At 38.3% G+C, this 25,855-nt stretch overlaps 1 protein-coding gene across 1 annotated transcript in view; it reads left to right on the forward strand.

Annotated features, from left to right (window-relative positions):
- Window positions 1–25,107, forward strand: part of DKK2 (dickkopf WNT signaling pathway inhibitor 2) — a 39,154-nt gene extending 14,047 nt beyond the window's left edge. The window contains exons 2-4 of the mRNA XM_009080495.1: window positions 23,380–23,530; window positions 24,192–24,341; window positions 24,857–25,107. Coding sequence (XP_009078743.1) covers window positions 23,380–23,530; window positions 24,192–24,341; window positions 24,857–25,107 — 552 coding nt within the window. The remainder of the gene's footprint in view (window positions 1–23,379; window positions 23,531–24,191; window positions 24,342–24,856) is intronic.
- The last annotated feature ends 748 nt before the right edge of the window (window positions 25,108–25,855 follow it).

Genomic DNA, 25,855 nt, shown 5'->3' on the forward strand with positions numbered 1-25,855 from the left:
CTTTCACCAGATTCTCTGCTGCATCAGTAGGAGTTTGCAGAGTCTAAAAAATACTGTGTTTCCTCTGTTATTTTCCCCTAGCAGCAGTCTCTGGTTACCATCTCTGACTTAATGAATGTCGATAGTATTGAAAAAAATAATTTAAAACCCTCCTTTGATCTCCTCTTCCACCTGCAAACTTCAAACCAGTTAAAAGCCATAGTTAACACAAGTTTAAAATACTTTGGCATTCAAACCTGGATTCCAACCACCCAGCTTCAGTAAAAAACTTGGCAGAGCCCCTGCTCTCCACTGCACTTGACAGCAAGATGTGACATCTTGTGACTAGTTGATTGATGTGAAGAGAACTCACATTTATGGCTAATGAAGTACATGGTTTTTGGTAGATGTGACCCAGTCCAGTCTGCTCTCTTCTTTAAAGCAGGGATGGAAAGGAACTTGCTATCCTGAACTTGTCTGCTTGTTAAAATCTCTGATTTTGACACCATTTTTTTGATGGAAAAAAAATAAATCCCAACTAATGGTTTGTATTTGTTCATTCTACTGGTTTTATGCATATAGCATATTTGCTGTCTGAGCATACCATTTTAACAGGCCTAGGATATTGCATATACAAGGGCTACAAATACAAGGAGTTTTTTGTTTGGTTATTTTTCAGTCTGGTGTGAGGCTGTCAGGTCCCTTTCAGTTTTAGGTACGTACTTACAGTTTGTAGCTGGAAGGCACTGGATGCTTAGTCACTTTTGAAAGTCAACACACTTTTCTAGATGTCTAAAGAAAGACTGGGCCACAGCTCCATTCCATTGTCTGTGCCAGTTCTCATTCCAGCGTTGTCACAAATTAATCACAAACTCCAAATTCTGCCCTCATGTGCTCCTATCAAGATGGTGACATTATGCCTTTGCAAGATGGTATATCTAAAAGCAAAGAATTGTTGTTAAATAATTATAAAATTAGAGCGTGTGGACCAACACTGCACAAATGTGAAGAAAGAAGAAAATAGAGGTGGTATTAGACATCCAGTAAAAAATAATGTATCTTCTCTATATTAATGGGTTCATGAATGGAGAATTTCTCAAGCCCTTTCCAGCCTGTGCACTGTCAGCTACACATGCTAATTCAGTTCTGCATTACATGGCAACAAAAATGCTATTTTGCTACTTGCAACTCATTGCCACAGCATTGCTGTTGCTTATAGAAATGCACTGGTGAGACCAGTATAGATTTTAGGGTTTGGAGGTTGTTTTTGGTTTTGCAGTGACATTTTGCTTTAAAAAAAAGAAAATATTTTTGAGACCTCATTAGAAATAAGAAGTAGGCACTAAAATTCCCTGCATTTGAAGTAGAATTCCATCTCTTCTTTTCCAAAAGACATCTATCCAGGCCTAAGTCACTCCTTTGGATTCAGCAAGACTTCCTACATAGACAAAAAGACATATTTTAACTTCAGTGTCATAATTATCTTCATGTATAATTAGTATTACAGGGTGCAGAAGCACAAGTTAAACTGAAATAGAAAGCAGAGTCTTTCAAACAGTTCAAATTGCACAAAGTATGGAGAAAGAGTGGAATTACCTTCCCAAGATGGTCCACTATTATGTGAGTGTAAATTAAACTGAATATAATGAAACTTGCTCTGAGAGCTGTATATAATAGATGAACTTCTCATTCAAAAGCATAAAAGTACCACTTGGTTCACCCACAAGTGGAAGCCTATGACTTTAAGCATAATGTTTGTTGACTCAGTCATCCGTTATGCTAAACTTCTACGGCATTGACTCAAAAAACTTTTCAACATATGACAACTGAATTTCCCCATTATATAAAATGCTTTTCTCTGAAACAAATATGTGGTATTTTAAAGAACTCAAAATATTTGGAAGATGATAACATAGATGACCAATCCAAACATTTACACAATGAGTATTTTCAAAGAAGACAAACACTGATGAAATTGAATGTGATAAAATTTAGTAGGAAGTACACAGGTTGAAAATGATACTATTTAAATCAATGGGCTTTTAAACAGTAGCTTTTCCAAACTTGCCTTGGAAATGTTTGGTTTTAAAAGATACATACCTAATATATTTTCTACTTTTGGAACTCCATTTTTTTGACGAAATAGTCTGCTATCAGAATTCCTGGAAATGTCAGAACTTAGGGAGTGCTTTTAGTGCTTAAGAGGAAAAATTAAAATGTGCCATGGAAATTGCAATATTTCACTGGGACTTCTTATTTTCACATAAAAATTCTTGGAATAAAAAGCTGCTTTTTTCTTTTTAATTGTTCATTGGGAAAAAAGAAATTATGTTTTCACTATTTGTACAGATTCTAAGCAGAAGAATATCACAATTTATTACAGATAGGAAAAGCATTTGTTTTGGGAACCTGTGTTTGTTCTTGAATCAGCAGGTTACTGCTGCATTAATTTTCTATCCTTCTCAGCTTTGAAGTTCTCCCATCCATCTCTTTGTGCTATTATATTAAACTCTTGAGTATATAGAAATTTAAGTTCTCAGGACTCTGAATTAGACTGGAACTCAATTCATCCAACAGACTTTTTAAACTAGGATTGTAATTCCCAGATACTTAATGACCATTCAGTCTTCTCTCTGTGTTTGTACTTGCTCACTCACTTTTTAGGCAGTCGAAGTCAGTGAATCTCGAGATCAGAAGCATGTGGGACCCCTCCAGCAGGCAAACATTTTCCACCAACATTTTGAAGAGAATAAAGATCTAAATAAATAACCCCCAAGGCTGAAAACAGTCTGTTCACCAAACAGTTATTCCACAGCAAAAATAAATGTCTAGCAAAGTGATCGTTCATTTGAAAATTGGATCCAGATTTTAAAAACGGAGCAGGGTGAACAACTATGTCGTATGTAGTGCAAATGCAGCTTGTCTGCAAAGTGTGCTGCCACAAGGTATGAACGTTCTTGTTATAGAGAAGTGCAATCTGGGCAAAAATTAAACAGCTTGTTTGACAACAAACTGTTGAAATCATGGCACCATGAACATTATCCTCTCATGAATTTTATACAATTAATATATATGCGCTATCCACCATTTAGTTCAGAATGGTTCAAATCAGGGCAGATACATCTTTCAACACATTGTTTTGAAAATGAAGATTTCTGTTGTTTGAAGAAAGAGTAAAACTGTTATGTCTGGAAGGCAACCAAAATGAGTCTTTTAGATCAGATGCTCAGTTCTGTGTTTATCTTCTATTCTAACATTGTAGTTCCTTGGTTAAATTCATCCTTATTGCCTTCATGTTCTCCTTTCACCAGGTAAAGAATTTACTTCTACCATGAAGCTAACTCTAATAGTATTAGTATCTTAACAAAGACTGAGGAAAGAAAAGTAGTGTAGGGATTTATTGGCCAGTTGTCCTATTAAAATGCAGTGTTAAAACTCTGCTGCCTCTTCAAGCAGTCATGTGAATTTGAAAACCAAGGTTCTTTTTCTGAAAAGAAAAATCACTGTAAGCTATGATAATTTGAAAAACTGTATTTTTCTTAAGATGCACTGATTTTTTTCCACCTATGCAAGTCCTTTGAATTGAAAGAATATTTCAGCAATACAATACTTGTCAGTTTGTGATATTTGTAAGAGCTAAATCCTGTACTTTTGTGTTCCAAAAGAACATTTTTTTTCAAGAAGTTTTGATAAATTAACATTTTTTTAAAGAAGTTTTGTTAAAGACACAAAACCTTTAGTTCTTGTTACGTAAAAAATCCTTCATGAAATTAGGTCTCTTGCAAACTAAATTATTCATGATTCTAAATTTCATTATTCAGTCTTATTCCCTGATCAAAGCCTAGCAAATTTCCTTTTCTAAATAGTTTTTGAAGATAAGTTTGAAGTTTGGAAGTACAGTAAAACTGTTATAAAACAAATTTATTCAAAAATGGCATAATGTGCTTTCTTAAGTATTGTTCCAAATATTAAATTTAGTCAGTTCTCGAAAAGAATGAGAATTATTTATGTCTTGGACATTAAAACTTTCCTGGGATCAGGCTGTGCACTTTTTCTTCTTCACTCATCACCAGTAATAATTTTGTGATTGTCTTTTGGTCAAGAATTTTGCTGGTGACGCACGTGCCAGAAGACATTTCAGTTATTTAGCTGGACTCAGGTTAACAGGAGTGATAAATGAGGGGAAATATTTACTCTATTAGGGAAATTCAGGAAACAGATGATTGTAGTTGGATCTTATGGCACAATTTAACATAACCCCTCACTTCAGCAACTTGATTTCAGACGGAAGGACTCATTAAGACTAAGAGGTTTTGTAGTGCAAAGCTAGTGTTGCTGTGGTTAAAAACAAAATTAAAAACCAAAACCCCAAATTGTGACAACAGTTGTGTATTTCATTTTTGGAAAACAAAATTTCAGGAGAAAAGCTTTGGTTTTAGCACAATGACAAGAAGAAGCATATTTGCCATCCGCTTTCGCCTAACACTGTCTTTTGCTGTTTCTCCCAGTTTTGTGGCCTGAGCTTGTCTTGCTTCTGTAAGGTGGTGTTCCTTGCATAGCATCTTCAAAGCAATGGGCAGCTTTTAATTTTTTTCTGTCGTAGCCACAGGGTTTCAAGTGGAGAGACACTTACATGAGACTCGTTGGAGAATGAGGCATTAAGACTTTGAGGAAAACCAGAAGCAGTAAAAGAATTTCCTGAGCACTGTTGAATCAGAATATGATTTCTGTAGCATTCCAGCTCATCGCACTGCCTTTTAATTTTAGATGAAAACTAACACAGGTGAGACTGAAGAAGGCTAAAATATATATACTCTGCCCCAAAGCCTGTTGAAGATAGCCTAGCATAAACTGATTTCAGCTTGCAGGCACCACTTTGACTAAGGTCTCCCAAAAAGCACAACCACAGTAATAATAAATATAATGTTAATTTCACATAGCTGTGCAAGAAATCTGGAATGTTAAGTATAATCTAACTGCTTGGTGCTACTTGGCATTTTCCTGTGGAAATCAGTGGGGAATTGCCAATTTCTACCAACTGAAAATCTGGCCCTGCAAAAAAAGTTACAGTTTTAAATTCCTATTGCTCCCAAACTACAGTGCTGCAATACAGACCTGCATTAATTACTTCCTCATTCACGTGTGTGTCTTGGCACATCTGATACATAGTAGTAGTAGAGGATATCAGCCAGTCTTCCGTGTCTGGTTTTGTAATATTGTATGTCAGGTGAAATTGCCTTACAAATATGTGTTGTCTTTGTCCTACTCCTCGGCTTTGAAACCAAATTTTAAAACATGGCTATAATGCTTGTTTGCTTGTGTAGATAGATCTGTCAGTTGGTGTTTCTGCCTTGTGCTCATCATAAGACTCATTGGGAAACACAGTTGCTTATATAGGATTGTTTTTAAACCACTTTCTACTTGTAAAGATGGGATTGATAAAACTAAAAAATGTCCATTTGATGTGTGATTTTGTGACTCACTGGGTAAAACTATTTGTGCTGTGTGACTTAAGTAGGTTTTCAAACTACATCAAGGAGATATTTATTGGCACTGCTGGTTTTGTGTCACTGGGAAAGGAATAAGTAAGTGTAAAAGAACAGCTGCTTAATGTTCTTTCAAGGAGAATTTAAATCCCATATTTTCCAACAATGTGAATCAGTCTACATTTGAATGCTAAACCAGAAAAGTTTATAGTTCATATGGTACCTATTTGAATTTTTTAAATGTCTAATTTCTGCTGTGGAAAAGGAGGCCAGCTTGAGTTATTTATTGTGGGATGCAGAAGGAAATAATGACCCTTTGCAGGGACACGTTAGAATCCCTGCACCATTCAGCCAGTTTTCTCCTGTCACACCTACTTAAATTTTCAAAAAGAAGCTTTAATGTATTGAGTGTGCCTGGATCATACTAGTTCTGAGCACTTATGACAGCTTTCAGAGATTGCTGGTGGCTCCCAATAGATTGTAATTCTAGAAACAGGAGCCTGATGCTAAGCATCACCACCTGTTCTCCATTATTATCCTTCAGAAGAAAACAATGCAAGTATAAGTTTACATACTAATGGAACTCATTTTCACTAAATAGGTACATTTGGTCACATGCTATTTGGTGGCCCATAAAAGAAAAAAAGGAAAATTTTAAGCTGTTTTCAAAAGGGAGAAGCAAATAAAGCTTAAATTAAGAGTTTCCTAACTAAGTTAACTAAACCAAATTCTTATACGGCAGGTATATGTAATATGTAAGTACATACACATTCCTTGTTGGAATAGCTGTGTTTTCAATTTGATTTGTTGACATATCCTAAAAGACTTTGGGCCTCATTCAGCTCTTTGTAAATCCACTACAGAGCTAGATTTGAACCTTTCTGGCATTTGCACTGGATTCTTATTTTTACTTTGCTTAGAACAATGCAGGTCTCATCTCTAACCAAGGTCTCTCTGCTGCCTCTCAGTAGAAAAAAATATAAGCAGATATGACACAATTTTAACAGTACTTGCACACTACGTGGTTGTTTGTTATATTCTGTTATCATTTGCCATACACCAGCATGGTGCCATGTTATATCTCTGCTCTATATACTTATATGACATGTATCTAGGTAAGTGAAGGATTTTTTTATAATAAACTCATCAATTCTTATAGGTTTTAGCATGTGCATGTAGGTTATACATTTTTCAAGTATGGAAGCATGTGTATGTCTCCTTCTCTTGAAATCCTGAACATGTTAGCATTCATACAGAATCTGCAATAGCCTGGCTGGCCTCCAGTCCTTACCAGTCCTGGTTTTGGATGCAGACCAGTCTCTAAATGGTACCTGTATCTGCTTCTCAGCACTTTTTGTTGCTAAGAAGGAGACAATTTTCTCATTTGCTAATATCATATTTTCTTTTGCCATTCTGTTCTAAAAAGGCAGATTTTTTTAAAAAAAAGTTTTTTCCTGCTTGTTATGCTTGCTGAGAGTCCAGCTAGCCTTTCAGTGGTCCTGTTTCGTGCAAACTCTTTGGTAAAAAGTGATGATGTTTTCTGAAGCAGGTTAGTTCCTGAATTTTGGAAACGAGATTCAGCAGTTAATTGAATGGCAGCAAATGAGGGGTGACAGTACTTTACCCACTACTTTGCACTTTTGGGGAGATGAGGTGTTTTTATCAGTGTTCATTTGCTGTGTTCATGCTCGGGAGTTGCCACCTGCCAGTGCAAGTCCCCTGCCTCTAGCCTTGTGTCCTGGCACCCTTCTGTTAGGCAGCTCCAGAACTCTCTTGGTGGCAGATGCCCTGATGTGGGGTTTAACTCCTCCCAATCAGTGGTAGAAGTTTACCAGTCATTTTAGCCCTAAACTAAAATGGAGAACCAAAAAGCTTGTAGTCCAGACTTCCTGTGTGATCCATGGGAAGGCATCCAGCAGGGACCTACAGGGGAGCAACACTGCACGGAGCTTAGATCTGACAGTAGGTGGTAGAGCTCCACCACTTTACTCAGCTGGAGATTGACTGCAAACCTATGGGTGTTTTCTATTTCAACACAAGTAGCCATGACATTACTCAGCACACAGACGAGTGGATGTGATGTTTCAGAAAAACTGACAGACACAGACTTAGATTTCTGTGAATAAACCAGACTGTTTCTATGCCTCTGTTCACAAGTTTGTCCAAGTTGCTCTAAAATAACTGGAAGTGAATGCTTCCAACTAATATAAAATTTACAGTTCATAATATTTTTGTGCTGTCATGTATTGCTCTTCAAATCTTTATTCATGTGCTAACTCTATAATGAGTAAATCTATTGTGAAGCCCAGTGAAACCATGGGATCACTGTGAGGACTACTTACCATTGGGAGAGATCACAAGATCATGGCTTTTTAGCCTTTTGATTTACTAAATAACTTTAAAACCTTGTTCTGATTTTGGCTGGGAAAGCCTCTTTGTTGGCCAGTCAGAAAATTTCCATTCATTTGCTTCAGGTTTTTTGCTCACAGAACAGATAACAGTGCTGAATTGAACATCTAAAAGAGCTCTCTGGTAGGATGGGGGCCTGCACCCAACCCGATGAGCAGTGTACAAATAGCTTTGCTGTTATTCATGTAGCTTGCTAATAAAAACAATGATCTGGGAGAGTCATGAACAGAGTTCTTCCTAATGGAGTCTCATTTAAACAGCAATTCACTGCTTTTCTTTTGAACTTTTGAAAAGTCCTTCTTGAGTTACACTTACTAGGAATGATAAGGATACTACCACACGTTACTCAGCAAATCCATGATACACAAGACTTTTTTCAATTTAGATGTGTGTGTATTTACATGAAAGATGGGCCTAAGACAGACTCTCATTTCCATGCCAGATGTACTTTGACTTGAGGAATCCAAGATCATTAGCTTGGATTTTTGGTGTATTGTGAAAAAACTGTGGCTTAGCCATGAGTAAAAAGCAGCTGACACTGAAAACAAACAAGGAAAGAAGGTCAGCAAAGTTATGTATAAATAGCTGGAAGAGATGCTGAGGAGGATCCAGGCATTTGTATTTTGCTCCCAGCATGTAGTCCCTACTGGCCGTCACTCTGCAAACAGCTGGGTTTTAGTGATGTGACAGACTGTTGCACTTCTGCTAATGCTGATGTTTGTCAGTGCCTTCGATCTGCCTTCGCTGAGTTTTAAAATGAGGACTTAAAAATATAAAAGAGAAATAGGTCAATGGTTGCAAAGGGGTCTGTGTAGACCAACTTTGCCCTCTGCTTAAAAAAATTAGCTAACTGCACTAGTATGTGCTTCATCCTTTATTTTTCATGTCTCATGATCAAGCATAGTAAGTCTTGTTAATGCAAGATGAGGAAAAATGAGAAAATATTTTGAAAGGGATGTCTTGGAGCAGAGTGATCATGTTCTGTCAGAATGTGCCAGAAAAAATGGCAAAATATCAATGCAGTTATATTTCATGTTCAAGAAATATTCTGGAGTAAACGTAGGCTTAACTGACGAATATTACACTTGAATGATATGGTTTACTGTAGGACTTCTCATTATCCATGCTCATGCTCTTTCACACAGTCAGCCTGTAGGCTTCAGTATGATTGCATTAATTAATTGAGAAAAAAATCTTGTATAGAATAAACCTTGATACATACACCTATGTTAGATAAATCTGTGTAAGTACACTATGTGCTATCTATTTAAGTAATTCATATACCCTATTGTTGCTTCTCAAGATAACCTGACATTCTCAAGCCAATAATTTTGACTGATCATTTGAATTTTACTACTGGAATTACATGATTTTCCCTTTATGTCAAAGCTCCCTCTCTACAGTATATATAAATCCTAATTGTTAACCCCTTAAGGCAGAGCACTGTCTTACCTTCAGGTCAAGTCCTGAAGCATTATGTTTAAATGAGGTCCTGTTGATTAAAATGAGCACAGTGCACCAAAACAGCCAATTATGGGTTTTCAGGAATAAAACCAGTGTTTGCTATGCATCATACTTATATATGTCCAATACAGAATAATTTGTAACTGTGTAACCCTAGCATGGCCTCAGAGAGTCCTGACTTTCAAGTGAGCTTTATGGGAGTGTTCAGAGCAGCAGCTTCCACAGCAGGAACTGGGACTCTGTGGTAGCCCCTACAGGCATTGAAAGTGGAGGAAGTAATCCTTCCTTCCTTCATCCTTTGCATTCACCCTTAGCATGTGGAACACTAACACCTGTAAAGCAGGCTGCAGAAGAAGCTGATAGCCACTGATACCAGGGAAAATCAATATCAATGAAAATGACATTTCAGCATTTCAAGGGAGGGGCAGTCCAGAGACCCCTCTGGACAGGAGGTCAGAATGCAAGGTTGGAGCAGTAAAGAACTGCTGAGGTCTTGTGCTCCTCTCTTCCCTCCCTATGCAGGTAGGAAGGCCATCAAGAGACTTGATTATGGAAATTATGGCAAAAGCTGATGTTTAGCCCCTCTCCACTGTTCTGTTATCCACTGTTCACTGATGCAATCATTTTGCATGACTCCTAGGAAGCTAAATTCCTGAATTAATGAGGCCACAAGTAGCAGCAAAGCTGTGCCCCAGTGCCTCAGTTTAGAGATCTCCTCTTAGTAGGCAAAGTGCTGATAGCTTCTATCCCATGTCAGCCTTTGCATTGGTATCAAGGAAAATGCACCAAATTTAGCAAACACTCTTAACATTTAAACAGTGATATTTAGTTACTTTATCAGCTCATTTTCCCATTTGGAAGAAACTTCTGAAGAGAGTAGTAATAATTGTGCCTCTTTTGGGATTGAGTGGTCTGTGGGAAGGGGCTAATTTTCAGGTGTGGTTCTTTTGGGGGTTGTTTTTTTTTACCCATCAGTGTGGGGATTTTGTTTGGGGTTTTTTGTTTGTTTGTCCTGTCCCCCCCTCCCCCCCAAATGCAAATGTTCAGGTGAATTTAGACACTTGGATATGCAAAGAGCTGCCTTATGATTTTTGCAGCTCTTTCTGCACAGCAAGTGTGTAACCACCACTGATGTAACTTGGTTCAGTGCAGGTGGAGAGAAGTCCTCAAGCCCAAGTGCCTGTCAGAGCACAGTGCTAAAGACATGGTGCAAAGGGCACCTTGCTGGGGAAATGTGCTGTCTTGCTGTTTTGACTGCAAAGTATTCTGAGCAGTCCTGTCTCCTGGAGAATTAGAAGAGCAGGAAACTGAAAAGGACTTGGGTGACTTGAGGAATGCCCTTCTCATGACTGAGCAAAACCATCTAATGTTAGTTTATTACTCTTCTATGATGAAGTACTTTTAATTCATGTCAGTCTAGTCTGCTTTTTTGCCTCCTTACCATATAGCTGGGAAAATAATCTATTGCCTAAGAGGTGAATCATGCTTTGTGTACAGTAAACTATTACAAATGTGCTTATGTTATCAGAAGTATAAACATATAAATAACATCAAGCATTTGAATAACTCCACTACTGATAGTTGAACTACCTAAGACTTAGTTATAAATAGTTTTATCTATCTAACTAAAGCTTCCTTTCTTCCTTTGTGGCATTTGAAGTATAGGGAAAACAATAAAACTCATCTCCTTTACATCTTCCACTAAATGCTCTAGCAAAAAGGTAAGGAAGGAAATCTTCCTTTAACATAATTACAAAACCATGGTCAATGCTTGCTCTGAAATTTAAGGACAGTTCTCTACATACCCATGGACTAAGAAAGTTTTGGCAGTTCGTACATAGACTAAGTTTGTCTGTAAAGTATGCTTTAGGAAATCTACTTATTTATGCAAAATATGCTTCCATGGCCATCACTAGAAAGTAGGATTACATTTTTTTCTACTTGGCTGGTAAATATGGCCACCTTGATTTGTGTTTGTATCTCTGTATAGAGGAGATAATTGTTATAGACATAGTCGCTTATTTTTAACACATCTGAAAGGAAGAGTACATATTCAGAAAAAAAGGAAGGATCATACAGTTAAATGGATGAGGAATGAAGAAAATTACTTGTTTACTATGCATTTCTTATGTGGCCTTGGAATAGCCAACTTGTTTTAACTCCACTACCTTAGGTCCATCCATTTAAGGGAAAGAAGAAAGAAAAATGAAAAAGCAGACAAACCCAATGAAATAAATGCCTTAAAATCTTTTCTACCCCTGTGGGTCTTGCTTATGTAGGTTATCTAGTAGTTAAAGAACTGCTCATGTAGAATTTTAAGAAAGCATGGCACCTAGACACTGCCTCTGTGCACGGTTAGAATGCAAATAATACCAACAAGAGGAGCTGAGATACAGGCTGACTCTGTGTTTTCTTTCAGGGGATCTAAATGCAAAAAATGCTTGCTAACGAAGCATTCAGTACCCTGGAGAATCCAACTCATGCAGAATAAAAGTTGTTAAGAAGGTGGTGCAATATTACCATGGTTCCTGTTTCTTTGCCTTTCCTAACAAGTATCAGATATACACGGAAGTTTTCATTACAATAAAGTTGCATGAACTAAAAAGTAGTATCAGGTTGCTGCATCTGGCTTAGCTTTAGAAGTGGAAATATAGTAATGGGATAAACGAAAGGGCCACCCACTATAAAGTGTGGTGACCACTATAAGGAAAAAAAACCCCTTTAATGGATATTTATTCCAAAGGCTGTTACAAAGAAATTGCTCTCAGTCTGATGTAGTGCCAAGCATAGAGGATTAAACTTTTTAATGGCTTTTTGTTGACCAACATCCAAGACATCTAGGAACAAAGAATAGATTCCGTAACTCCACATAAAGAATATTATTTTCAGACAAGAAGAGAGTGCTTGAAAACATAAGTGCAGAAGGTAGGATAAAATGTATCAGGAAAGAGGATAAATATCACTCTCTGCTGCAGAACAGCTAATTTTGAGGGCAGAGAACAGATATATGGTTAATTCAGTGCTAAATTCCAGAATCCTATGTAATTGCATGCTGACAATGACTAGAATTGGACAATGTCTGTTTTGACTTGATTCAGAAGTTGCATAGGATTATTCCTCTTTCTTTGAAGTTTTTGGGGTTTTTTTTGGTACCTTTATCAAGAAATGACAGTCCCCTATAGTGAGTTGAGAGTTTTTTTCCTCTCTTTTTTTCTTTCATTTCTGTGATACTAGGTTTCTACAGATTAGATATTTTCTGAAATCCTACTGTTCTATCTCTTCTGTGTTATTGTCCCTAGCACTGAAGGAAGTCTTGAAAATGGAAAGGGGCCCATAAGATCAAGAAGAGGGTGTAGTTGGAGTACAATGTCTGGAATGAAAGATGGTCCCTCAGTGACTATTGGAGTCTGAAACTAAGAGCAGTCTCTACTAACTCAGGGGCTGCAGACATAAATGTAGTCTGAAGCCACCCTGTTCTTGCCTCCTGGACTGCATGTGCTTGACTCTCTCTTCTGAGAATTGGGGCCTGGGTTTGTTTGAATTAATAGTGAAGTCATTATGCTATGTAAATATGTTAGGGTTCATCTGGTTTTACTCACAAGTTATTCTTGCCTTGCTGTGTTGTTCCTGTTTTCTTGTTTGTGCAAAATTAACCAGGAGCATTTTAAAAGAAAAGGGAAAAAAGGGTAAGTAGTGTTGAAACCTTGATTGCTATGTTATTTACCACAGGCTGAAGTTTGGTAGGCAGCTCTAGGTTAATCATATAATAAGAGTACAATCTCATTTTTTTAATGCAGCTGTTAAGGGTCCTTTCCCTTTCTCTCATCTTTGGTCTTGTTTGAGTAAACTGTGATAATTTGCCTTGATAGCCTAGTATAATTTTTCCTTTTACCATGGAGTCAGCTGAGCAACAATATGAGTCTAAGCACTTCACAGAGGTTGCCGGTGCCCTCAGGGGGCTGTGACCAAGCACTTTCCCAGGACAATTGTTTTTTGCAGGTAGTCCCACTTCAGAAGCTCTGCTGGATCCTCTGCTCCTAGAATGAGTCAGGATGAGGAGCCATGGTCTTATATTGTAGTTCTTCCTGTTGCTATGAAGAGAAAAGCCCTAAGCTGTATTAGCTCATCCTGTTTCTATCTCATTCACGTAAAGCAATTGTAAAAACTATAGAACTATTAATCTTCTTTTTATCATTTATTTTTTCCTTAAAGCTCGTGATCTTCTGTGGCCATGTCCCTGAATCCTCTGTGGTGCATGAGACTGGAGAGTGGGAACTGGTGCAGGTGCCCTGAAGTTGTTTGTTTGTTCTGATATTAAAGCTGGACTGACTGATTTTGATGACTGATTTCAATTCTCTGTAGGTGCTTTGGAGTTTAAAGGACTTGGGACCTCTCAGTTCCCCATGCAGTGAAGCAGTCATAGCCATTGCGTTGCAGAGGGTCTCATGTAGAGCAGAAAAAGAGGAAATGTGTTTCAAATATCAGATAACAATGGTGGTTTCTGATGTGTAGAGAATGAAGTGGGGATTGAAAGAGGCATATGATCCAGGTGTTCTCACATAAATGACTGTCAGGGAAGGAGACAATAATGCTGACATTCAGTAACAATGTTAGTTTGCAGTCAGCAGTCTGCTGAGGTGAAGGCTGCATGCAGTTCATCCTTGTCAGACATATGGCATATGGCTCTCTCTCTGGCTGACATGAACTCATGTTTTCAGGGCTGTCCTTTTAAACACAAGAGCTAGAGAAAGTGCATTTTGAAAAGTGGTGTCTTAAATGCTTTGTATTCTGCAGTGCAAAGTGTATTCTGCAAGGAATACCTGAGTCATTCCCAGGGTGAATATTGCAGGTGCTGCACAAGTGTTTACAACCTGAAAGCATTCTCTCTCCAGGCACTGCAGCAGACAAAGGGGAGTTTTTGCACTGACTTCAATAAGGCAGGTTTTCTCCCTTGCTTTTTCTAGATCTTATGAATGTTTAAAAGCAAAGTCAGTTTACTTGTTTAGTAGGTATGCTACAGAAGGTGAAACTGTCATCTCATTTTTCTGGCTTGCAGAGATGGCTCCCAATAAAAGCTCCACCTTGTAAGTGTGTCATGACTTGGGGATGTTCAGTACCAGGTGTTAAACAGTAACTTACTGTCAGTTCCCGACAGCGTTATTCTACACCCAACCACAATATCTGAGTATCTACCTCTGGTTTAATGCCTAGTACTTTGGGAGCCACAGGATCTGCTGGCTGGTTTAATCTGGGTAGTATTCTTAAAGTAATAAAACCCTCCATATTTCTAGTCAACAATTCCAAAGAGAAAACTGTTTATGGCAAACTGCTGTTCATCCATTGTCGTAAAGATGTTGATCAAAAAGCCTGAAAAATCTCACTATGGAACAGTTGATAAATAGCCAATTAGAGGCAAAACTAAAAAGCAAAACTATCAGAAAAGGAGTGGGGGAAATGCAGAGATGAAAGGGCAGGAACAATCTGCTGAAAAGGCTGGACCTAGAACACAGTGCACATTAACAAACCTTTATTCTTTGAGCAGTCTTTGATGATGAATTCAAAAATGATGTAAAATCAAGATGTAGATGCTTTGTGTCACATTCATTCAATACTGCATTGTTGACTTCAATGACTACCTAACAATGTTTTGACACTGTTGTAATAGTTCTGCTGGTAGTTCACCAGACAATATGATCATACACAATGAGAAAAAGTCTGTAAAATTTGGGCCCAAAATGACTGTTCCCCAAATTTTCGTACCTTCTTTTATAATTTCTTCTGTAAGGTAGCAGTTCTATTGAGCAGGAAATCTCCTTCAAAATCAGACAGTTCCTCCAAATGTTGAGAAAAAAACACCGCTGTGTAATCTCATGGTCACGACACAAAGTAGAGACGGCAAACCTGAGCATCTGTATCTGTACAATGTGTGTGGGGCAGGAAACATAGTATTCCTTTGAAATGGCAAGATTCAGCAGAGTGATGCCAATATTGATCTAAGGTTGATAATTTGCCTTAAAGATTCGATAGAACATGAAGACTCATAACTATGCTGCCTAAGGGACAACAGTGTATATGCTGTATTCTGCAGACAGTTTGATGCTGTTCTGTGATATAAACAACATACATCTGTGCATTTTTTTGGGCATAGTGTGCTGCCCTTTAAGTTATTTGGAAATGTAAATTATTTCAGGTTTTATCTAGAGGAGTAATTAGAGGTGAGTTAAGTTGAATAAACTTGTAAGATAGATTACTTTGAGTGCATTAAACCTTTGAGTTTATACTTTCATAGCACATGTAAAATGCACTAAATTAAGGCCAATTTAATAGTGATAATAGTATCTACTCAGGAATTTAATTGATCCACTTGCAGTCTTTCAGATTACCTTCCTCCATATGTCCGTCTGAGGCCAAGACCAGCTTTATACACAACATTCTCTTAAGTACATTCTCTCTTTGTGTCTTAAGATGCAAACTGTAGGTAGTTCTGCAAGAAAAGGTGTAGAATTGTAAATTGTTGAATAAGAAGTTCTTCTCTAGACCTAAAATGCTTGTTGAAATCTACCACGTGGGCTGGTCAGAGTGAGATTTTATTCAGGAAAAGTCTTTGGAGGGTTTTTATCTGTCTGCACTGGAAGAGTCACCACAAATACTGGCTAGCACTGGGTGAAACAGCAACACAGGTTCCCTCTTTATTTAAAGGTGTTAGACTCTCTTTCTGCCAGATGCAGCTACACACTCCCGCTGAGCACAGCTCTCTGCACAACTGCCTACCACTTGCAGAACAGGAAGTTGTTTTCCATGACATTATCGTTGGGACAACGAAAACCCAAAACAGGACCCGTGTGAGTCCTGCAGCTTGTCAGTTCAGGGTGACCTCAGTGAGGTTTGTTTCCTGGTTGTTAAGATTTGAGTTTTCTTTGGCTCTAGCAAATCATGAGGGCTGGACTACTGCACATGTTAGAAATGTTCTTTCCCTGGTGGTCTAGCAGTGGATTGAGAATTACTTTGAAACATGAATATTTATTGTTTAATAATGCAGGCTTCTGGGGCCATTATCCACACTGTTTTAAGGAATGACCTTTGGAAACTGCAGTATATGTATGCACGATGTATCACTCTGTGAATCAGACCTCATGAACAGTAGTGATGTTTCGAGTTAACAGTTAAAAATAAATTCTCTCTAGAAGAAAGTGCCTGTGCTTAATCTGCAGGCTGAAGATGGTGCATTTCTCTCTGGGTCTACCAGAGCAATGGGTCAGAGATGTATTATTTTATCAAGAAAGTGGTTTAGTGAGGAAAAATTGAATTGTTAAACTCATTATGGCAACTGAATGAAGTAAATCTGTTTCGTTGCAACTACTGTGAGTTTTGCTTTCAGAAATGATCTGTACCACAGCAGTCACTGAGAGTTGAGAGTTTCTGGTTTCTCAGCCTGAGACAGGATCCATGTCTGGAGCTGTCTGAGAGCACAGCATGATTTCCTCTGTGGGATAAATTAACCATGGCTTTCTGCTTGCGCACAGTGAGATCCCTCACTATCATCTATGCCTATGTTGAGCTAAGAATAGAAAAAAGCAACATCAGCAGTGCTGTGGGAAAACTACATTGCTCCAGATGGCTGCTGATAAACTCTTCTTGTTTGGAACTAACAACAAAATAATAGTGAATAATGGTAATTTCTCATCCACATCTTAACATACATGTTTGCTAGGAGAAAGTTAGGCTGAAGTTGGTCAGTTAGATGTGGATTTGCCTGAATACACATGAGAAGCTATCAGTAAATAGTTTAATTACCTTGCAGAGAAAATAAAGCAACCCACAAAGAGATGGGAGTTTGGTTTGTTTGTTCATTTATTAAAACACTTTGAATTCCCTTCTTCCTCTATTTTCCTTTATCATTTTCATATGGTTCTGAATTAAGAGCTCTTATTTCCATTGTTACAAAGATTTGTATCCTGTGAGATCATGTTAAGTCTTCTCCGTGACTTTCATAGAGAGGATCTTCATTCTGTCTCCAAAGAGGCGAGTGGGACAAATCTCACTTGTGATGTATTCATTTAACTTTACAGGCCACATGTTGCATGCAACTGTCCCACCAATGTTGATCTGTTAAAAGTCAAAACAAATTTGAGATCCCAACTCAGAATCAGGACCAACCGAGGAGCCAAACAATGACTTACATTCTTTGTAGTTAGTCTTGACATCTGACTATTTGCTTAAAGCATAAGTTTGCATTTCCTAATTTATTGGCATGCATCTATTTTGAATTACTAACTCTTCAGAAAAAGAGGAAAGAAAAAGAGAAAACATGGCACCCCTGTGGCCATTTAATACGTTTGCTCTATGGGGACCAAGTCCTTGCTCAGAAAAATAATTCTGTCCAGTCCAAAGCAGGATGGGAAGGAGAGAGTCTCACCATGATTGAGCCAGCTGATTGCTTCATTATGCCTGTTGGCCATGGAATATTAAGCAATATGCCCCAAACTAAAGGGCAAACAAGCTCTATTGTTCATCTTTTTAGTGGACGTTGGAAACTCTGTCCTCTTGCCTATAGTTCAGGCCAGTTTTGATCATCTAGCCAGCACATTGGCTGTGGAGAACTCAGCTTCCACCTCCTTTACAGTCATTATTTTAAAATGTACAGAAGTATAATGAATTGAAATAGAGAAAATAACTTTTTTTCCTTAAGTAAAAATTGAGTAATAGACTGACTTGCAGTACCAATTAATTTGTAGTAAGCTGTCTCACAGGCATGGTGTGAATATAAAAGATTATGTAGATGTGATATAAAAAGTCTTTTGACAGTGGGAGAAGACATTTCTGTTGTATGTGATAGCATAACCTAGTGACTCAGGTATTTGCATAGGGTATTAATAACTGAGGAATCTGTAAGTACAAAACTGAGGAACAGCCTAAATTTGATTTCTAACATGGTGGTATATTGGAAGCAAGACCACTCCTGAGATAATGTATGTGTCCATTTTCTTGAATTGCTTGTCTCACCTTTGCAATAAAGCTACTGCCTCTTTGCCAAGTGAGAGAATGCTAAAGGATTGACCTGGTAGCTCTACAGAGCTCTTACTTTCTGGCTGTAGAACTTGCTGTGGCTTTTCCCCTGTTCTTCAACTCAGTCACCAGTATCATCATGGGATTATTTTATGGACTGAAGCTGGTGGGTGTCCAATACAGTAAGCACAGTGATACTGTCATTTATGTGGTATATGAGACTTCAGCTTTCTTACTGAGTGCTGCTCGGCATCCACAGTGAAAGAGTAATGAACAACTTCTATGCTGTTTCTTCTGCTGGAAGTGGTAGTAGCCATGATATCCTGCCAGGACTGACTCTGCACTTGGACTTTATGATGTGTTTAAAAGTAAATAAAGTTAACTGCTTCTGGGGAATCACTACTGATATCTGTTCCACCAAAACACTTATTTAGGCATAGCTCCTCTCAGTGTTGAAGGTGGGTCTGAAACCAGCAGTATCTAGGACTGTTTGTGCTAGGTAAGTGATGACACAACCTAGGTAGAAATGCCAGTGGTTCTTCCTGCCTTTCACTGACATAGTTACCTAGTACAACATGGAGTACCTTCAGCATAAAACCAAATGAGACATCATCAGATGAACAAATGGGAGCCTGGTGACTAAGACACTGGCCAGGAACATTGTCTTCAAATATTTGCTGCAATTCAAGACCTTATCTCCCAGAGCTCAGTAGAGTATGTCTGTCATCAGCCTCCTCACCTTTTAGCACATTACATTGTGTGTCTTGCTTACTCCCTGGAGAACTTCTCCATTGCGTTTTATAGTGCCAAACAGAGAGACTCAAACTGTTTGACTCCTTAGCACAACAGTCCCTCCACTTCTTATTGTTACAGCTTGTAGTGAAACTCTGTGGTTCATATAAAATATATGTGATTACAAATGACTTCAGCAAAAATATCAAGAAAACCTCATTGCACTGAGAAAAGGTGCTAAGTGAGGTCTCCTCTGTAAAAAGGGGAAGACAAAGGTGACATAAACTTCACTGCTGCTTGCTTCTCAAATCATGGGATTGACATTAGCTACTTAGTCACAAAATCTAGTCAGTCAGTTCCTTTCTTAGTGCCCCTGTGAAGTCAGTAAGAAAAGGAAGATCTTCAGAAGCCTGGAAGGACTTGTTCAACTATAAAAACCTGCAACTTTTCTCCTCTATCATCTGCGTAGTTTTCCTTGAGTAGTTCTATCATGCGCTCTTGGAATTTTGAATATAAATTCAAGAAGGACAGGAAGGGAGCTTCATGTTCTCCCTCCAGAAGAAAAGTTTAACAATTCTGTGCTGCCATGACCTGACTGGCAAAGGTTAGTCTTGGTGGACTGATACAGGTGACATCTTGGCACAGCATGAGCAGCACCCACTTAAATATCTAGTCTGAATCCTCCAGCATTGCAAAAAAGCCAGTACGTCTTTGCTGTACATTTTTGTACGTGCATTCAACAGTATCCTTTATATAAGAATACAAAATAATTGGAATGACTGAGAAGAAAATATCTCAGTAAACAATGCTCTTAATCAGACAACATATTCTGAAAATGTGACTCATTATCACAGGCAAATGTAGTTTATGTCATGCTATGGGTAACTTGATTGCCTGTAATCTGGGATAAAAAAATAAATACAATTGTTTAAATGCAGCTTCAGGGTGTGCTACATATTTTATTTTGGTTTCATCTGGTTTCCCATGGTATCAAAGCTGTGTTTAGTGGATAGAGATTTACAACCAGAAAATGATATGTATAGCTGAAGAATGTGAAGGGATGATGTGCCTTATAGAATTAGTTATCGTTGCTGGGGAAGTAGGGCTGGTTTACAGCTTGCTTTTTCCCTCTCCATCTGGGACTGATCTCTGTCTTTGTGTTGTATATAGGAAATGTTCCCTGCTATTCTTTAAGCATAAAGACTGTGTTCCAGGCACTGTGGTGTAGGAGATTTCGAAAATCTTGACTCAGACAATCGTTGGCACGTACATTTTTACAAGTATGTTTTCCTTATTCCATATTTAAGAAAATAATAATAAAAAAATAATTATACCTAGATTGGCTCATCAACTGCCAGCAATGGGATAATTATGGACTCATTTTCTCTCCCTTTAGCTAAGACTATGTACCAGTATATTATTTTGGTTTATTTTTGTGTTTTGATACTGAATGCTGCACAATGATAGAAATTACTTTGCTGGGAGCAGGACTTGTTCCAATGAATGTCTGGTGACTAGGGAGCAGACACAAGGCTACGAAGGCATTTTTGTTTCAAGCTCCCTGTGATTGATAGCTAGTCTATCAAATGGATGGTGGTTTTGGAAGATCAAGGCAATTGAGGGCATCAGGCGTTTCCAAGAGGGTTTTTGATTTAGCTGACTGGCAGCTGTTCTTTCGGGGGTTTGAATGGACTTGTTAGTTGTTGTCTGAGCTACATGTAGCACAAAATTATTTTTTGGTGTGCTGCTGTAATTCGCCTCAGGTAGGTCAGTGTTCTGTCTTATTTTTTAATTTAAAAACTATCATCTTTATTTAGGAATGGGATCTATATTGGGAACAAAGACTGGATTGTGTTGCTTTCCTTAGCAATTTTTAATGTCAAAGTTGTCTTCTGTTACTTTCACCATTCTTAAAGACAGAGCTTAGAGCTGACAATTAGATGCATATCTTAAAATATCTTTTACATGTCACGCAGCTTAAAAGCCTAAAGTAAAACAATTGCTAGATATGGTATGCGAGAGCATTTATTAGCACCGTTCAGGATCAAGGAGCTCTTTTTAAAAAAAAGCTATTTGAGGAACCAAAATAAAACTGCAAGTAGGCTTCTTGCTGACAAGTTGCAGGTGTATACCACATGCCCATATTGGAAAAAAGATGCAGTTATGAAGGTCTTGATGACAGACAAGGGTCTAAAATGCCTTCATCTCCAGGTTTTAGCTAGACCATCTGTTTTTTATTTGCATTTTCCCCAACTAGCAGAGTTAGTATTTCCCTAACTCAGTATAGCCATGCACAGGTCTATATGAAAAATCAGTGCGTTTGCATTGTAAGATCCTTAGGTTAGTAAGGTATCATTTAAGTCAGGGAAGCCTTACTTTTATGGTAATTGGATCATAAATTGTAAACCAGTGTTAATTATTTCTTTCTGGAAAAATGAGGGAAAGGAGTGATGAGAATGAGGGGAGAGTGCTTTAGTTCTGCTTTGCTAGAATAGGTGGAATCTGCTTTTGCCTTAAGAATACCAAACAGGTGAGTGCTTGCATTTGTCTCTTACTGATACTCCTAGTTTACAAGATCTAGCCACCTTTGATGTACATCCTCTTGAGGATGAGTTTGAGAGGAAATGCTTGTTCTTAATGGGGAAAGTTTTACATATACTTCAGATTATTCCAAACATCTGCGCTATGGAATAGTTCTAAAATTCACGTATTCAGAGGGCAGAAGTGATAGGGTAACTTGGGAAATATTCAGACAGCACTTTTGGTATTTTAAAGTACATTTTGCCAAAGAAAACAACCATGAAGTCACATGGAAAATGGCATGGTTTCCCCTCACACAACTGACACTAGAGAAACTTGTTTAGTTTTCTTGTGACACCTCTTGTTTCTTCTGTGGTACTCAACAGAATGGCACAAAGACAGAGAAACAACAGTTTCTCCATCTTAAAAACCTGTTTTTAAAGCAAATTCTCAAGAGCCTCCCAGTTTTTCTTTTCTGAGAACAATATAATCAAGCTTTGATTGAATACATTGTTATTAGAAAAGAAATCATTCTATGCTGAAAATTAGTTGAGCTTTTTGTTTGGAGTGAATAATTAATTGGAAGAATCATTTTGAAAACAGTAAAAGCAATAGTTTGATTTATTTAAAATACTGGAGAAAATTAGTTGAAGAAGTATAAACACAGTTTTCCAGAAAGTGCCCAAAATTTACTGTCATCTTTTTATATAAACAAATTCCTCAAGTGCAATTTTGAGGAATGGGAGAAACAATTATGATTAATTAAATAGGCAGTCAAATTCGGTTCAGGCAGCATAGTTGTAGCTGTGTGGGAGTCAGCAGAAAGGACCATGGAATGTGACAGTGTGTTGTTATGTTTCCTTCAAGCATCATGTCTTTTCCTTTTGTAAGAACAAACTTTTCCTTCTCTCTCTTTACAGAAAAAATGCAGTGCTTTCACATCCTTTTTTTATTTTATAAAGTCTGTTTTCCTGTAAGTTAATGCTGGTTTTGATGAATTGTATACAGGTGTATCTGCTTGCAGGGAATTATATGTGTGAGACATTTTGTGCTCTATAATATATTCCATGCTGCATACTGTAGGATGTTGTTTAGCAGGTGGCAAAGTTTAAGGAGTATATTAAGACCGTAAGTGATGTGAAGGTTATCAAAGTGAAATGCTGATCAGTGATGTTTGTTATCTTCCAAGGAGTCCCACTGGTGTGGGCCAGTAGGGAGTGGTGCTGTTGCAAAGACATTTGTATCAATGTGATGCAGATAACCATTGTGACAACAGTGAACTTTTTATCAATCAGTGTGCTTGACAGCTGTCAAGGGAAAAATGCCTCCCTGGAGTTAAAACAAAATGTTACCTATTGGAGGGTGTGTTTTGGTATTTTCACTGACTTCTGTGACTCTGTTGCTTATTCATTGTGGAGTTTTAAGCTCTTGTTTATGAATCGGAGGGCTGAATCCACAAAACCAGGAGATCTCTTGTGCCAGCATATATTTGAGGCAAGGAAAGATGAAACCATGAGCAGAGCTGGTTCTAACTCCCTTATTCTCTAAGCTGATGACCAGCAGTAGTGTGAGCTTAAAGACTGCTGTCTGGCTGCAATGAAGCATCCCTAGCTGCATCTCCTAGCCCCAGTGAATTGTTGTCTCAACTATCGGCTTCTTTGTTTGGGTGTTTCAGTAGTAGTTTGTTTTCTTGTTTGCTTGTTTGTTTGGGTTTTTTTAAATGAACTGCATACATTCTTTGTGCAAAGGAATACTCACTGCAAACCTTTCTCTTACCCACCAGGCCTATCCTTGTACCAATGATAAGGAATGCGAAGTTGGGCGATACTGTCACAGTCCTCATCAATCAACATCTGCATGCATGATGTGCCGGAGGAAGAAGAAACGATGCCACAGAGATGGCATGTGCTGCCCTGGGAACCGCTGCAACAATGGTACATCAGTCGTTTCTTGGTTTTCCTCCAGAAAAGCAGCATTTTGATAGCATCTATTTCTCTGAGTGTTCCCAGCAACAGCAATTTTTGGGGGTGGTGGCACTTCTTTTTCTAAACCAAGAAAACTTAATTTTCTACTTCATGCCACTCCATTTTCTTTAATACTATTTCTATGTTTGGGACTTGTGTACTACCATACTTTTTCACATTTTGGGTTGAGGAAACCCAAAAATGCTGCTGCTGCTGTCTAAATCACAACTCTACATTCAATGTGGTTTGATTCACTGGAAGACCGCATAGAACCATGTTTTAAGGAAGCAAAGAAGACTTAATGAATCCTTGATCTACTCTCCTTGGGGGGTTATTACCATAGTGTTTGCATTCCCATACTCTCTGGAGACTGGGAAAATATGTGTACAAGGCAGTCTCCAGATGCTCAGACCATAAAGCCAGAGCAAGGGTGAGACTGAGACTAACTGACGGTGAGTGAAGCAGAGCTGTGGCAAAGTTAAGTGCCAGGGATCAGAGACAAATGTGTGAGTAGAGCTGAGCATCACTGAGGCCAAGCCCCAGTGCTTTCATGGTCCTGATCCTGCTCATTGTGTCTCTGAGTTGCTTTTCCTCTTCTTCAAATCTTTGAGGGAGTGTCTTTTCCTTGCAGGTATTTGCATACCAGTTACTGAAAGCATCCTTACACCTCACATCCCTGCTCTAGAAGGGCCACGCAACAAGAAGAATGGTCATTATCCTAGCAAGGATTTGGGATGGCACAACCTAGGGAGGCCACGCTCAAAGTTGTCACACATAAAAGGTAACATTTGGACTATGTTGCATTGCTCCTTTATGTCATGAATCATGTTATTTCTGTTAAGATACAGCAATCTAAACCAGAAATATGCAGTAATTTCACAGGGAATTAATGCCTGTTGTGAGAATTCACAGCATGACTCAAAAAGTGATGTAATGTCAACAACAGCTCCTGTGATTGAAGTAGCATCTGCTTTCTTTGAATTAGATGTGGACTGACAATCCTTTTCATCAGTTGTGCAAGACTGCACATATCTTCCTCCTTTAACAGCCACATAATTGAACACTTGTAATTCTACATACTACCTGTAGCTGAATTTCTAGTTGCTAAGTCTTATGACAGATCTCATTATTTACCCCCTTGAACCTTCCTAATTAATATATTCTCTTGTGTTTACATCCTTCAAATAGCCACAGACAGAAATATCACCTCTACTTTTTCTGAGTTTCATTTGCATCAGTCTGCACTGAATCTGTACATTTTCCCATGAGATAAAATCATTTGGTTGCTCTTTTTAGGACACGAAGGTGATCCCTGTCTACGGTCATCAGACTGTATTGAGGGACACTGCTGTGCTCGCCATTTCTGGACCAAAATTTGCAAGCCTGTGTTGCATCAGGGGGAGGTGTGCACCAAACAGCGCAAGAAAGGGTCTCATGGACTGGAGATTTTCCAACGATGTGACTGTGCCAAGGGTCTGTCTTGTAAAGTATGGAAAGATGCAACCTCCTCTTCTAAGTCAAGACTTCATGTGTGCCAGAAAATCTGAATGAGGATTGGGAAGATACTATTAAGTGACTGTGGCTTTATGTGTTTAATGCATTATGGCATGGTGGAAAAAGAGGACTACAAATGAAAGCAGAATGGCTAAAGTAACAATTAGAGTAGGAGTAGAAGTCACACCAAATGCATTTCTTTTTCAGCTGTTGGTAAACACAAATGTAGCTGGAGTTCACCTACTGTCGAGTTCTTCTGTAAATAACTTCTACAGTTCGTGGGAAATGCTAGTATGCAAACAAACACAGCAGAAATGAATGTCACTTACCTTGCTGTATTGTCCCGTGATGTTTCAGGGGTTCAGTTTAGGGCTACAGTGGGTTTCCAGTGTGGTAATAACTGCTAAATAAATTGTATACATTGTACTCCTAAGGAAGCAGTGCATACCAGGAAGGCTCATCTGTCAGCACGTTATTGGCCTCATTGCAGGTGTAAGAAATGGATAAAGAGTTACTGTGAATGTCCACATGCCCTTGCCACTCAGGGCTGACACTTCAGTAAAGAAAGCACTCCTGCAGGACAAGAGTGCTATGTTTTGCAGGCCCTCATGAAAGAGGTGAAAACTTGCCATCTCAAAATTTCAAGAAAGCGGCATTTTCTCTAATAGGAGGCATTTAAACACAGGGTTTTGTTTCCTGTACATGGGTAAATTGAAATGCTTTATGTAGTTCAATGTCATTGTATGGCACTTAATCGCTTGTATTTGCCTCATTTTACTGCTAGTATACGTTGGGTTGAAC

This window comes from Acanthisitta chloris, unplaced genomic scaffold (genome assembly GCF_000695815.1).
Source record: "Acanthisitta chloris isolate BGI_N310 unplaced genomic scaffold, ASM69581v1 scaffold25918, whole genome shotgun sequence".
NCBI lineage: Eukaryota > Metazoa > Chordata > Aves > Passeriformes > Acanthisittidae > Acanthisitta > Acanthisitta chloris.